The 14,637-nt window shown below is 39.1% G+C and overlaps 1 protein-coding gene across 2 annotated transcripts in view; it reads right to left on the bottom strand.

The window, feature by feature from the left end:
- The window catches only part of xpo1b (exportin 1 (CRM1 homolog, yeast) b), a 33,504-nt gene extending 22,330 nt beyond the window's left edge, over window positions 1-11,174 (bottom strand). Inside the window, exons 1-6 of one of the 2 annotated variants that reach the window (XM_020651993.3) lie at window positions 10,897-11,174; window positions 9,372-9,503; window positions 8,959-9,060; window positions 4,988-5,060; window positions 3,175-3,236; window positions 942-986 (exon numbers count right to left, since the gene is read on the bottom strand). In XM_020651993.3, coding sequence (XP_020507649.1) covers window positions 942-986; window positions 3,175-3,236; window positions 4,988-5,060; window positions 8,959-9,060; window positions 9,372-9,497 — 408 coding nt within the window. In that variant the 5' untranslated portion in view covers window positions 9,498-9,503; window positions 10,897-11,174. The remainder of the gene's footprint in view (window positions 1-941; window positions 987-3,174; window positions 3,237-4,987; window positions 5,061-8,958; window positions 9,061-9,371; window positions 9,504-10,896) is intronic. The other variant, XM_020651994.3, reaches the window with a different exon arrangement.
- Window positions 11,175-14,637: the final 3,463 nt, after the last annotated feature.

The following is a 14,637-nucleotide window of genomic DNA, read 5'->3' as shown; positions in this document are numbered from 1 at the left end:
CTAAAGAAAGTTATGTTAGCGATCAAAAGGTCTCATTCTCAAGGTGGTTGTACTTCTAGTATTCTTAAACCTGGGTCCATGTTTGGGGGTCTCACTCAGTAGACTTTGCAACATCTCAAGAGTCCAAAACTGCTTATGACCCTGACATGCTGAAATGTATTGGAAGCATCTGACATAACATTAAATCCATGAGTCAATGCTTCTTTTTAATTCAGAAACAATCTTTATGTACTACTCTTGACATCGACTAGACTCCATTAAGAAATTTTATTTTAGCTTCAGAACGCAGGAGGAGTTGCTGATTTGAGTCTCCAGTAGGACCTCAGAAATCATTGCGTAGTGTACTCTGTGTTAAGGATTTATGAGTGGGGCGTGAGTGTTTGGCTACAACGCTGTTTCCTGCTCCCGTGTGCTCTCTTGCTGTCAGTGTGGATAACTTCATTGAAACTGTTTGCTCCCACTTCTTTGTGCCTCTCCACATTCACTCACATGCAACGCTGTGGTGTTAGAAAAACATTCCAGTGTTTCAGCAGAGGACAATGAGGTGCTTCTAACAGCCAGGCAACCACAACGATGTAGAATAGTGATCGGCCTTCATATTGATATCTCAGACATGATTGAGGCATTACAACCAAAACAACAACAAAAACAAAGACCACTTGAAACTCTAACTCACAGTTCACAGATAATGGAGCCATATTTAAAAGCGCTATAAGTACTGGAGTGATTAGGGTCTCTTGTTTGCACTAAAAGCTTGCTGTTCCTCAAGCTTCAACTCTCAGAGTTGTTGCAAAAAAAGAAAAGTTTTAAGATGAATAAAAAATGTCTTCACCGTTCTTTCATCCTATAACAGCCGACCTTCAGGGAGTGGTCATGAAATGATTAATTTGATACCATTATGCTTTGCTCTGTCATGTAATCTGTCAGTAATGAAGTCTTACCTGAACCAGGATCATGTTCAACTTCCCAATGTACACCTTCTCTTTCTACAAAGCAAAAACAAACAAGGGATTGATTAATGGACGTCACAACACAAGCCTCTTGTCAGTTTAGTGCTTTTCTTTTTAAGTATTTGTTGGGTCATCGTCACACATGTTAAAATAATTACAGGGTGAGATGTCACAAACAGAATAACAGTTCAAGAAACAAAAAGTTTGACATTCATTGTGTTTGTTATAAGGGAATTAGAAGTTTATGATTATACAGCAAATTATGTTTGAAGTCTTGCTTGACATTTGTTTTCTGAATAAAGGAGAGATTTTCTGGATAACCCGCCAGTTATAAAATGCATGCCCCCCCCGAGTATAAAACATACTTCAGTTACTATTCAAGAGCAGTCTGGTGAGTTTGATCATCTTAATCACTGTGATTGTGTTTAAAATGATATATTTCAAAAGGTATGGCAGAAATAAAGCTGGAGTACAAAATCGGTTATCAAATATTAACAGTCGACAGGTAGTGAAAAATAGACCCGGCCTGACCTCTATCCACAGCTAAGTTCTGGTTAAAGATTGCACGTTGGCTTCAAACATTTAAACTGCTAATAAACTGTTCAGCACTTTTGTTTCAAATTAACTTTACCAAGTTTCATTGTCTGAAGAAACAAAAGTGAAACTTAAACTGCACAGATAGTCATGATTTTTATTCAATAATCATTTTAGACCTTGTGCACACTACAGATATTTTCAGACACAACAGATAACTAATAGGTCCCTGCTTCTCCAGGCCAAACCCCATAGCCTTTTAGATAATATAACGTTAATCTTTTTTTTTTTTCAAGAAGAGTATGAGTAGTAGTTTGTTCACACATGATGAGGGGGAGAAAGGCTTTAATGCACTGAACAAGGATGATTTATTATTCCAGACCTTTCTGAACACCTGCAGGACATAAACTGTAAAATAACATCCTGTTATCTTTCTAACTAACTGTACGGGTAAAACGGACTGACTCTTTTTATTCTCAAGCATCTTTTATGTACTGCAGTGAAAGTTAAATAGAAGTGATCAAATAAGTTAATGTCAGCCCACAACATGTGCCGGTATTTTAGGGCTGTTGGCATTAACTTGTTCATCGCTATTAACTATGGCCTGAAATTAATTTTCTTCAATTGCAATTCAACAGGCTATTTTGTCCCTTTAGGCTTGCCGTAGATAGTCGCCCTCAGTGTCTCCCTGTAGTCACAGTGATGTAAAATTTGAATGTCTCATTTCACTTTAACAAACTCTCAGACAGCTCAGCTGACGAGTCCAAAGTAATATCCACCTTATGACATCACACATTTCAATGTTCACCATTCCTTTGAGCTGTTAGACTTTAATGTTTCCCGTTAATGTTGTAACCTTTGATCTAACAGAAGGTCCTTTCTTTATTTCAAAATAAAAGCAGAGTTGAATTCAGGCACAAAGTAACGTAATCTCAGTTTAGGACAGTACAAAATTTCAAAATAAAAGCATACATTTACTTTTTAAATGTTATATAATGGAATTTTAAACATGTATTGGAATTTAGCGATGAATGGGGATTAAAAACTGTAATCGTTTGACAGCCCTACTTGTTTTACATCCCTTACAGAAATAGAACAGCTAATGAACATGAACTCAAACGTATAACTTAAGTTTGGCTGTGTAACCCCTTCTTCACACACTAGCAAAAAGACTTCCTCCCTTCCATGATATAAATGTGTTGTATATGTTTTACAAGAATGTAAAACCAAACAGACTTTCTGAAAGCTGCTAATCCCTCAGGAAGTTAAATTTATTCAACATTAATGAAAAATGAATAGTACTGGACGGCTGTGCTGCCTGTTACTTCTTTGAAAGAGACTTCAGTTAAACACAATCGTAACAACTAAACCCTGTGGTTAGAGTTCAGTCAAGTCGTCTGAAAACACTTTGAAAATCAGCCGCAGTCATCACCTCAGTCTGGACGACGCAGCACTATGGTTACCAGAATTACTGAGGTCTTTCTGAGATTGGCTAGGAGTAATGCCTGTTTACATTTTGCTCTAATGTCACACAACCAACGAAACAAAATAAGATCTACTCTGCTCTGCAGGTATGGCTGAATAAAGCTGTAACTGACTGCTTTTCTTTTTACTCGCATGATATTAAAAACGTGTCCTCCACATAGGCAACCTTTCAATTACCACAAAAATGTAATTAAAGTTGACTCACCTCCACATTTGTTGCATCTGATGAAGTCTTGATAATTAGACCAACAACATACTTTTTGATACCTGCAAATACAAAAAAGAAAAATAATATGTAAATATCCAAGCAAACATATCCTGACATGAAGATTTGCCTGAAGCACATTACTCAGTAACTGGCCTCAATCCTCTGGCTCATAACTAGTTAAATCTTATCCCTGTATTCAGGGTTTGAAAAAAACAACAACACGATGCTGTCTTTCATTTTCATACTGTAGCAAAGTCAGTTTGTAAAGACATTGATCTGTGCTGTAGCTGCCACCTAACAGGGTCTGCCGGGTAAACCTTGGGTCTGTTCAGTAGAAGTCACAATCTCCCACAAGTTCTTACAGACAGTCAAGATAGTCAATGAGAGCCGAGCATCTCCGAAAATGTCTTTTGTCTTGTCTGTAAAAAAAAAAAAAAAAAAAAGAGTTCATTTTCTCATTTCTAAAATTGTGTTCCTGCGGTGTCTGACTCACATTCAGACACAATGGTTGGTTGAAGGATAGGCTGGTGGTCCGGCACTAGCTTTGCCAATTGAACAAAACTTGTTTCTGTTTGTCCAACAGAAGACTTCCTCTTCCCAATAAAAAACCTCTTCTCTGAATGAGTAGTTAGGCGTACTAGATACCAGCATTAAGTTGATATGACAGAACAGATAAATATCGGCTCCTGACATCAGTTCATGCCACATTTTTGCAGATGGGCCGATGTCTGTCAACAGGGATATTAGCTAACACCGATTTTAAACCGATGCATCGGTGAATCCCTAATAATTCATTACATTTCATAATCATCAATTTTTGCAGAGACCAAAATCCTTCAAGGCATAAAGCACGAAGCGGGACAGAAGTGAGAGTGAGGTTGTGCTCCAGTCAGCACCAATACCTGGAGATCTGAGAGGGGGAAATTTGGTTGTTACAAAAGCTAAAAAAAAAAAAGAGAGGCGTAGAATCCATAAAAATAGCAAAAAGTTAAAAACACAAGATATTTACAGTAATTAAAAATGTACAGCAGGGTCAGTTTTTTTAAACCAGGAGCCAAAAGCATCAAGAATCCAACTCAGATCTGTAAATGTCTCTCACTTCATTTTGATTTGTTTATACGAGAACAGCCATATGCAAAATCTTAAATGACTTGAAAAACATAAGGAAACACTAACAGAAGTGGAGCTTAAAGAAGTATCTGCCTGGTAACAAAGACAGGGAAATGTTGATATATGTTAAAGCAGCAAAAGTGAAGCATGTGCAGTACAATGACTGCACTGAATAATATACTAAAAAGAGAAATGTGTGTAAGACATCAAAATGTTGTGACTCCTAGTGGTCATTGTATGAATAAGGCACAGTATTATGTAGTGCCAGTAACCTGTTCCCTTTTCCCCTGTGTGTACAATAAGCTTAATGCCCTGAAACAAACACTGGCATTGTCCTACAAACAAACACAAACTCCATCAGAGCCCTTAAGAAAAGATACCATCACATTAAAATTCCAGACAAGAAATCTAAACAAGCGCAGTAATAACTTTAACCAAAGTTCCTCGACTTCTTCACAAAGCTTTTTCAATCAGTGCCGGCCTGTTCTGGCTGTTTCCTCTCTGAAACAGCTGCCACAGTCCAAAGCCCAACCTGGCTTGCAGCTTGCAGCGGCCAGCGCGAGCCAGTCGTGCAGAAAACAAACCAGCATGCCTAGTGGGGGAACGCTTCTCAACTTGGCAACCGCACGTCACAACACTTTAAAAGGCACTTACACAAACAGAATTTGTCTGTGAATTACACCACAAAATGTAGTTTTACCTTCACACTGATTCCTGGGGAGAATCTTCCATCTTGTTTTGATAACCGTTTCCAGAATCTGAAGAGCATAGTACTGTAACATGCAAGGAGAGAGAAGCATTAGCACAGAGCTTTCACAGACACACAACTACTAGCATTGTGTAATTTTAATAGGCACCAAAAACAGTATGAAGTCGGCCAACTTGTTTCAACTTGCATTTCTAAAAATTGGATTCAACTGTACCACATTTTTCATGCAGATTTTGTAATAGCTTTGCAGAGCATTTATTTGTATTTTTTTTTTAGATCTCTAAAAGCAGCATTAAGCTTAAACTCTGCAGAAGTCCTGCTGTTTCTCCCAGCATCACACCAGACAGCAAAAGACGGCAGAAAAAAAGACAACAATCCATTAACCAGCTTTGTCTCTGATTGCTCTGAGGGTCGGTCTAATGCTCTGGAGAACTTCTATGTTTATGTACTTTCACTGATGCTACAGTCACTACAGGTTATAAGGTTGGGCATCGAGAACTGTGTTTTTTTAAAACTGAACTGGCTCCAGTACATTTGAACTGTAAAGTTTTTAAGAAAAATGCAATTAGATTTTTGTTACCAGCTCCTAAAATCGTAGTACAAATTGACAGATATTTAGTCCTCAGCATCAGTTGTGAAAGAGTCAACACATAAATGTAGTCTGTCTGATGCATGTACTCATCAGCGTGGATTGTTTAAAAAAAAAAGATGGTATTTTTAGAATAATAACGAAGCAGACACAGCAGGGGCGTGACAGCTGCACGGTCACATCGGATCAGATTTTCCAGCAACTTTGTGTTTTTCAAAACAATGACTACAGCAACTCATTGGACTAGATCAAGATTGTGCAAATTATAGTTGAAGTTTATTTTTAATGATGTTACTGAAAGTATGCATGCAAAAAAAGCGAAGAAAATGGTACGAGCAATCATGATTTGACTTTGAGCTTGAAAGCTCCGACGTTTTAGCAGCTAGCTACAAGCTAGCTACAAACTAGCAAAATGTCCTCTGAAATTTCAGTGTAAGCAAGGGGAGTCAGCTGTTCGATCTATGTGGAAACAACTTGTGCTGACTAACTGGGGAGATACACTTCATTTTCCACATAGTCCGTGGCGCTGCTTTGCGGACCCTGAGTGAGGTTGATTTGCTGTTTATTCGGTACCTGTTTTGACTTTGTGTTGATTAAGTGATGGAAAATACAATCCTGAGTCTGGTTATTGTGTTTAATTTTGAAGTTGACCTGATGCTCTGTGCGTTTTGTTGTCTGACTTCCTTTCTACTTAGATCTTTTCTGTCCAGTTTGACGCATTCTTGCAACGGCTCCGCCGAAAAATAAACTTAATGCATATTTGAAAAGGAGCAGAGCGTAGTGGCACTGCTGGCACGCTCCAGAGACAGACCACAGCACTTGCTGTGGAAACAGGAGCATTGAGTGGCAGCGCTTCGCTGACGGATAGCGGCAAACACGGACTACAGTATACTGGCAATTAGCAGCTTTGGGAAATGGCACGGCAGAGGTATAAATCAGGCTCAATCTTACAGTGGCAAAATGTATAAATACTAACCATGTAAAACAAATAATATTAAGAAAAGCTTTTTGCCAGCTAATGTTAGCTAGTGACAAGTAATCCTTAAATCTGTTAAAATCTTTTAGTTTGTCTGTTTTGGAAGTCAAACAGAATGCAAAGAATCTGAACAGGCCCCAAGTAAAAAACAGATTTGACATACAAATCCGAACCCATAAAAAGTCATCGATACCCAACCCTTAAACATGTGAGCGACTTTTCTGACACCAAAACATAGATTATTGTTCAAATCCAAGGTGGGCTTGAATCAGATCCCTTTAACTGGTGTGTCATAAGGAACAGCAAGACCAACCACAGGTTATGCCGTATATTCATTTCAGATTGCTGAATAGTGAAGCATGAAGAGAAAAAACAAATAAAAAAAACAAACTGTTTATTAGTTTTGTTTTTCATCTAATGTTACTTCAACTGACTGTTTCAACTGTAGGGATCATCAATTGAAGAGTATAAAAAATAAATTAAGAATGGCATGTAGTAAAAGATGTTATTAAAGCAGGATTAACAATGTGCTACAGACAATGGGACGCTGCAAGATTAAAGGTGAAATCTCCTCAACAGCACACTCACTGACAGGTGTCACTAGTGCTGCACACATTTCTGGCAGGTTTTGTTTCACCTTTAACTGCCACAATGTCACAAAACCACCACAAGAGGTAAGAAGAGAGAAGTGCCAAATGCTTTGCAACTTTTAAGCTGGCAAATTCACATCATTAGAGGGTCTTGGCTGAAGGACTGAGGGGAACAGAGGGGAGAGAAGGGAGAGGATGCACTGTAAAAAAGGAGAGAAGGGTGGGACGGGAACAGAGCCATGATCCCTACAGGTGAAATTAAGCCCTCAACAGATTGTCTCTCTAGAATGGATCCTACTGACTGCAGCCTGCACCCTCCCTCTGTCCAATGAAACAGATGCAATAGAAACGGATGAACAGAATTCAGTCAAAGGGAATTTAAAAAGGGTAGACCTTGTGGAGGCCTGCCGTCAAAGCCTAGCTGTGTCATGATGCACAGGATGACACACCCCTTTTCTTCCTAATACAAGCCATAAACATAATGGAACATTGTGATTAATATCAAATAGTCACAACTTGAATTCATGACATTGTTCATATATCAGAAGCACTGCAATAACTAAGAAAAAGCCAAATGTTCAAAGTGCCTTAAAATGATGCACCTTTTTAACCAATGAAACAAGATAAAAGCAGAATCCAAGAGGTGTTTACCTTGTGTTCCCTCTTTTCCTCTAATGCTCTTTTTGGAAGACTTAACATTTTAAACACTAGAAAAAAGCACTGTTGATACAGCAACTTAGACATTAGTCATGAACGTCAGTATTAAAAGCAATCTTACAGGCAAGCCAAAAAAGAAAAACAAGGCAATGTCAAGGTGTGTGCTTTGAGGAAGTTCTGAGTGCATCAAGGTTTATAATTTCCCGAGCACATGCATTCAATTCAACTTCTGGACATCAGACAAGGTTTTATTATCCAAGCATTAAAGTTTTTTTGAGGGGTTGTTATTAAAATTGTGAATCTCTGAATGCATAATCACTGGAATTTCTGTTCACAGGCAGTTTGCTGTATCATCAGCTGTATCAGTGCACAGGTGGGGCAAAATGTACACATATCTGTAGACGAACCAAATCTGAGAAGTGCAAATACCAGCTGAAACTAGCCACTGGTAATTATGGTTTATACAATTTGATTCAGGTTGTACATTGGAAAATTAAGGATGTGTGTTAAATTAAACTATTGCCAAATCTCCCCATCTGTGTGACTGTTTATATCAGCTGGACAGATACAGATACATTAAATACAATAACTTATCAGAGCTCATGCTTCTCCAGCTCTTTGCTCTGAAGCAGTGTTTTATTTTATCCTTGTATTTATTTATTACTATGTAATGTCTTGGATTGTTCCTGTCTCACTTGATGAGTGTTAAAGAAAATGGCTCATGATGTACAATTCAGACCAGTAACCCTACTAAGTCCTGATAACAAGCCAAACTGTTACAATAAATATTAACATCTCATTAGATTGGTATAAACTAAAATAATTGAGGATCACCACCAGAAAATCTGTCAATCATTTACCTGGTGGTTTCATACCCAACTGATTTTATGCAATAGAAGTACAGAGGTCCTGAATTGATGAAGAAGCAACTGCTGTGTCCACGTGCACTAAAACAACAGACTGCTTTCAATTAAAAAGATCCACCGAATAGTTTGTTTCAAATCATTCAAAACATCTGGTTAGCAAACCCCTGTGGCCAAGTGTATGTGTTGCTTTTTGTTTTTTTGTATTGCAAATTGTGACCAAACACTTCCTCAAAGCACATGCAAGAGTCTTCCCACTGATGTTTTCTGGACTGGAGCTAACTTACTTTGGTGTTCATGTTCTGGGAGAACTCGAGGATTGTGTCCACTCTCGTCCAGGCGTCTGGGTGCTCTTTTAAGTGTGTCAACACTTCCTGTGCCATCCTTTGCTGTTTAACAAAAATAAATGACACAATATATGAATGACACTTTAAATGTAATTTATTGATATACAAATTAAATGTCTAAAGTTGGAGAGCATAAACTTAAATATTTACAGATTCTTTATTTTAGAATTGATGCACTGTATTTTGGCCAGGTGTGAAATAACAAGCACTAGTGGCACAGAGACTTACAACTTACAAAACATTTATCAAAATAAAAAGCTTTTCCTTTAACTCAAGGCAAACAGTTGGACTAAAATGCAAAATAATGTGTGCCGGATGGTTAATAAAGCATTTGCATATGAGTCACAACATACCTGAGGTCCAACCCCATGGTATAGACAGTTCACCACATTATCCAGCAGGTTGATATCCAGTTTCTGGTTGAAGTCCAGCAGCTGCTGTGCTGCATGGTCTGCTAACATTGTCATAATTGCTGGCATAGAGCTCTGTAAGGAGGACAGCAGAGGGAGGGGGTCATGAGTGCACAGAACACATTCAACCGGACAAAGTCATGTGAACTGTGTGTTTAGAAACAATTCCAAACAGCTGACCACTAAACAAAGGTCCCCCTCGACCCACAAGAGAGATGTCATTTTGAGAAGCTCATGTGTCACAAGTTTGACAGTATTGAAAAAGAAACAGAGAGTTGTGTTGGCTCCCCTTCTGTCACTAAAATTTGGTGACATTTTTAGGCACTTAAGTCTACCCCAGGGGTCAGGATTTGTAAGTAGCCGCGCATTCAGCAGACAACTGAATTCTGTCTTTCAAAATGGTCACAAAACTTCTGTGAAATAAAGGGCTTTACCCAACTTGCATCACGCTCTCTTTGCAAAATAGGTTAATATTGATCTGCATGTAGATCATTCATAAAAGCACAAGCAGGAACCAGTATAAAGTTAACTACTGCCATCTGTCTTCTAGTAATCAAACACATATTTAAGTGACCATATTAAGACGGTTAACGGAGCCACGTGCCGGATATACTAGGCGACGTCACGTTGTTTACATCTGCTAGTGACGGGGATCACTCCTCCAAAACACAAGTCGCAGGGTGTGAGGTTAAAAACACTCAATAATGGATGCAGCTTACAACTGTGTTGACAGTTACTAGCATTGTCTGTAATGTAAACCACGCTGCACCAACACACCTCACATGCTAACATTAGCTGGCTTTAACACTGTTCTTCAGGCTAGCTGTTAGCACTGTGGCGCACAAACAGTTCACATGTGGGGCTTCATCAACCACTCCCACTAAAGGATACCAGGGACGGAGGGCGCCCATACATGAATCTCCCTCTCAGTGTCCCCTTTTTTTTTTACGACGCCGTTTCTGGAAGTTGACGGATTGTGTCGCGGCTGCTCTTCGCGGTGCCTGGCAACGGTGTGTCGTCACGGTTACACGGTTTCGAACGCTTTACATTACGGAGATTAAAGTTAACGTCGGCTACCGCTAATCGCCTAGCAACATCATTTTGACATCCGCTCACATCACCGGAGGGATGCTGCTGTGGTGGGAGAGGCACGGATTGAATCACTTATTCATCTGTATTGTCGCATGTTACGAGCTGTAGCCTCGGTTGACTTTTAGTTTGGTCAAGTTGTAGCACTTTTGTTAGCTAATCCGTATAAAGTGGTAAGCTAAGCTAGCGGACAGGAGGCTATTTGAATACACCACTGATGCTATTCTGAATTAGCTGAAGAAAAACCATGACAGGCAACGTAAACCCCATACAACACAACTTAATACCAACACCAATATGCATTTTATTGCCTCTACAAGTTAAGTTTAGGTACGTTAAACACAGCAAGGCAGGTTTGCACTTCACCCCAGTTACCTACCTAAAGTCCGAGGCTCTGACTGAAAAGAGGTCTGCCAGAGAAGCTACAAGAAGATAAAGTGAGTAGTGATTAGAAAAGATTCTTATTTCTGCAGCGTTGACTATCTCCAGCTCCAGCAGTGAGTGATGTCTGTATGAACCACTGATGTGGATTACAAAACTACTATCACGGAAAACCCTGCAATATGTCCCTCCGATACATTTTACGAAACAAAGTAAACCTTGATTCACTAATAAATTCCTGTTATTAATTTTCCAGCGGGGCGGTGTAGAGGTTGTGTGCCTGCGCCTCCTCTCCTCTCTCAACTAACTCTCAACCGGTTGAAACCGGTTCAGACTGGGAGATTCCATCTCGGTTTAGTTTTCAGCCGATGGCGCCGCGTAAAGTTTGGACTGGGGTCACGCCCACTCTGCGCCGTGATTGGCTGCGGCCGCGGCGGAGACTTCCTACTTGGCGTCTCATTGGACGATTCACCTGTCAGTTTATTTCAATTCGCTCAAGCGCCCACGCGACTACTCCGCCCGGAGAGAAAAGGAGGGCAGCAGACTCCCATGCAGAATGGACTTCTACATGACTCCGCTTTTCACAATAAAGAATAAGTAAGCGATCACTGTATAGAACCTCTATTAAGGGTCAAGTTACCATCACTAATGTTCATGCAATATAGCATTGCTGTGCAAAAAGGGACTTACAACTCGTGGCTGTTTACGTTTTTATCCACTTAAACTGTGTGTATGCTCCTCTTCTTTTAAACGTAATATATCCCTAAAGGACGGTGCCTGTGTCATTCAGTTACACTGTCGGGTTGAGTGATGTGAAAGACCTCTAGTACCATTCATTTGCCTGTTGCTTGTAAGCTGGTAATTTTCCACCAGCCACGAGTGGGAGTGGTTACATGATCATGAACGCACGGGGTTAGAAAAACGACTTGAAGGAGAATTTGTCTCCCTTATGGGCAACAGCAACAAAGTGGACCGTGGACGGTATAAAAATAAAGTGTCAGTAGCAGTAGAGACTCGAAATGTAGGGGCACTGTGTTTATTTAGCTAATTGAGAGCCATATACGGCGTGCAGCGCTGTCAATTGAGGATGCAAACATGACAGCGTTTTTTTTCTCCTTTGTGGTCACGTGGTCCAGCGCGCTACTTGATGGAAAAATACTGGATTTGGTGTGTAGTGGAGACAGTACACAACCCAGTAAAGTCATTCAGGGAGGCTTTTTCGAAGGGCGTTTGAGCCTTTACCCAGCAACACTGTCTTCCTCTCATCTGTACATGTCTTTGCTGTGCAGAAGAGCATTTATATACATTGTTTATGTTATTTGAAGTAGTGCCATTTCTGCAAACTCGTTTTTCTGTTCTATTGGACTTGATTTTATAAACAAACGTCACTGTATCCTTCAATGTGTTTTAATGCATCAGCTGAGGAAAGTCTGACATTGCAACAAAATCTTGTATTACTTTTTTATTTTGTTATAAAGTTGAACATTTGTCCAAACTCATGATGCATTATAATAGATCTGCTTAAAGAATAATATGCGGTTGTACTACCAGTGCATGCAACTATGCAAAGCATCATGTCATATCCTAAAAAACAGTACATCACTTAAAACATTTTTTTAATGTGCATACGATTTCTACAGAATTCCTAAGTAGACCTGCGTCATTATTTGCTTAATCTCCCTTTTCCAGTGATAATGAGTAAATTTAGGTCATTTTCTGGAGATTTCAATTTATTTTTCTAGTTAACTTGGGATAACAATCCTGTTTTTTCTCATCAGCATCATTATCCTGAGAAAATGTACTCATTGAAAACAGTAAAATAAAATGCCTGGATGTATATCCACTCTACCCACAATGGAAGTTATTATATCTGTTCACAGTTGGAGTGCGACTGTCCTTGGATCAGCCTCACACCCCAGACAGTTGGCCAATATCTGAGCCTTTGTTGTTAACAAAGAGAATGTCAAAGCCTGTTGTATGTGTTGGTTTATGGATGCATTTTGTTTGCCCTCAACCCCGATATATTCCTCGACTCTTCTGCCCCTAGAAAGAAAAATAAACACACACCTCTGGACACAAACTGGTCGGCCGGCTTTTCAGGAACACAGCAGTGTCTGAAGTTTAGATGAAGATGCACACTATGCTCCTTTGTATGCACTGTGTGCTCAGTTTTCCACACTTGTGATACAGAATGCAATATCAAATTGCCAAACAATTAAGCATGCATTTGACATGTAAACCACTGTATTGCATTTAGTATGGTCCAGAGGAATACATCAGAAAACATCAGCTATACGTAGTGGCAGTAAGTTAAAGTGATGAAAAAAAACGGGCCTCACACCACTAATGATAAGGGGCTAACAATATGATGATATAGTGATAATAGTGGTAACAATCATTGTAAGAGTAACTTAAATCATAACAGCACATTTCAAACAAGGAATTGAGCACATGACACAGGGAAGTCAGAAACATCAGCTTTACTTTCACTTTATAAAGTTGCACTTGTTTATTACAATTAAAGAAATAAATGCTCTACGATGAAAATCATTTCATTCAGAGAGAGATGTGGTTGAACTGCCTTTAGGTCCTCACTGTCAACAGAGCTGAGCTGTGAGTGCAGTGCTGGAATTTATTGTTACACACGTGTGAAGTTTGGAGGTAAGCAACCCCACTCAAGTGAGGCACAGGCTGGTTAAATCTCGTTCTGTCCGGTTCGGCCATGGTAGTCCATTTGCATGCATTATCGTTGCACCACACGGGAGCTGACCTCCATGTGGCAATCAACTTTTTTAACAAGTTTAATTTGCTCTGTTGGCTTCTTACTGCTGTTGTCCAACAATATAGAAAAACATCAGAGAAAGTGTGCACAAGTTCAGACAAATCAGACAATAACAAAAGTTCTCATCAAACGTATTGTAAAAAAAAACCTGCTGATACTTCTGCTGATTCTACTAAGAAAACTAATGTAATAATAATAATAATAATAATAATAATAATAATAATATTACAATGAACCTTTGTAACATAACTACCTTTTGATAAACCTTTTACTTGAGTCCATTCTTTAACCAGGAATTAGTAAAAACAAGTAACAGCGCCATCTTCTGCAGCTGATCCGTTTACAGTGTCACATGCGATCCTGGAGCGCCCTCTGCAGGGGAAACGTCAGACATGCACCCATTTAAACTGTTAAAACCGAAATACAAACTACGTTATGAAGTATAACCATAGACTGTAAAAATATCACACAATGTAAACTACTCACATTTAGACCATGAAAACTCCGTTAATGAAACACTTGTGTTTAATTTAATAAAAAACAAACACAGGGGAATCCTAGCTGTAGCTTCAATCTAGTTTTTAACTGGGTTAAAAAAGCATGTGTATTGTGCAAAATAAAGTACAGTCGGTGTACTAAATGAAGTGAGATATACGATTTCATAATAATCTTAAAGTTTATTTACATTTGAACTTCAACTGTCTTTCATATATGACTGTTTTAGTATCTGTTTTGTTCAATGTTCAAAGTTTAGTTAAAATGACCTCTATACAAGCTGATCTGTATTTCTAAACTAATCATTCAGAATTCAACCTTAATGTTCCTACAGCAGGTCTAAAGTCTGAAGTGTAAATGAAGAGTTTTATGTCTAACCTGAGGTCAGTGTCCTCGGCTGGGTTGCCCGGGTGAGGCTGTCTGATGTTCGTGACCCGAAACACCCTTTGACCCCCGGGATAT

Source organism: Labrus bergylta, chromosome 10 (assembly GCF_963930695.1).
Source record: "Labrus bergylta chromosome 10, fLabBer1.1, whole genome shotgun sequence".
Lineage (NCBI taxonomy): Eukaryota > Metazoa > Chordata > Actinopteri > Labriformes > Labridae > Labrus > Labrus bergylta.
The sequence above is the reverse complement of the archived record's forward strand: the minus strand, read 5'-3'. Positions and strand labels throughout refer to the sequence as shown.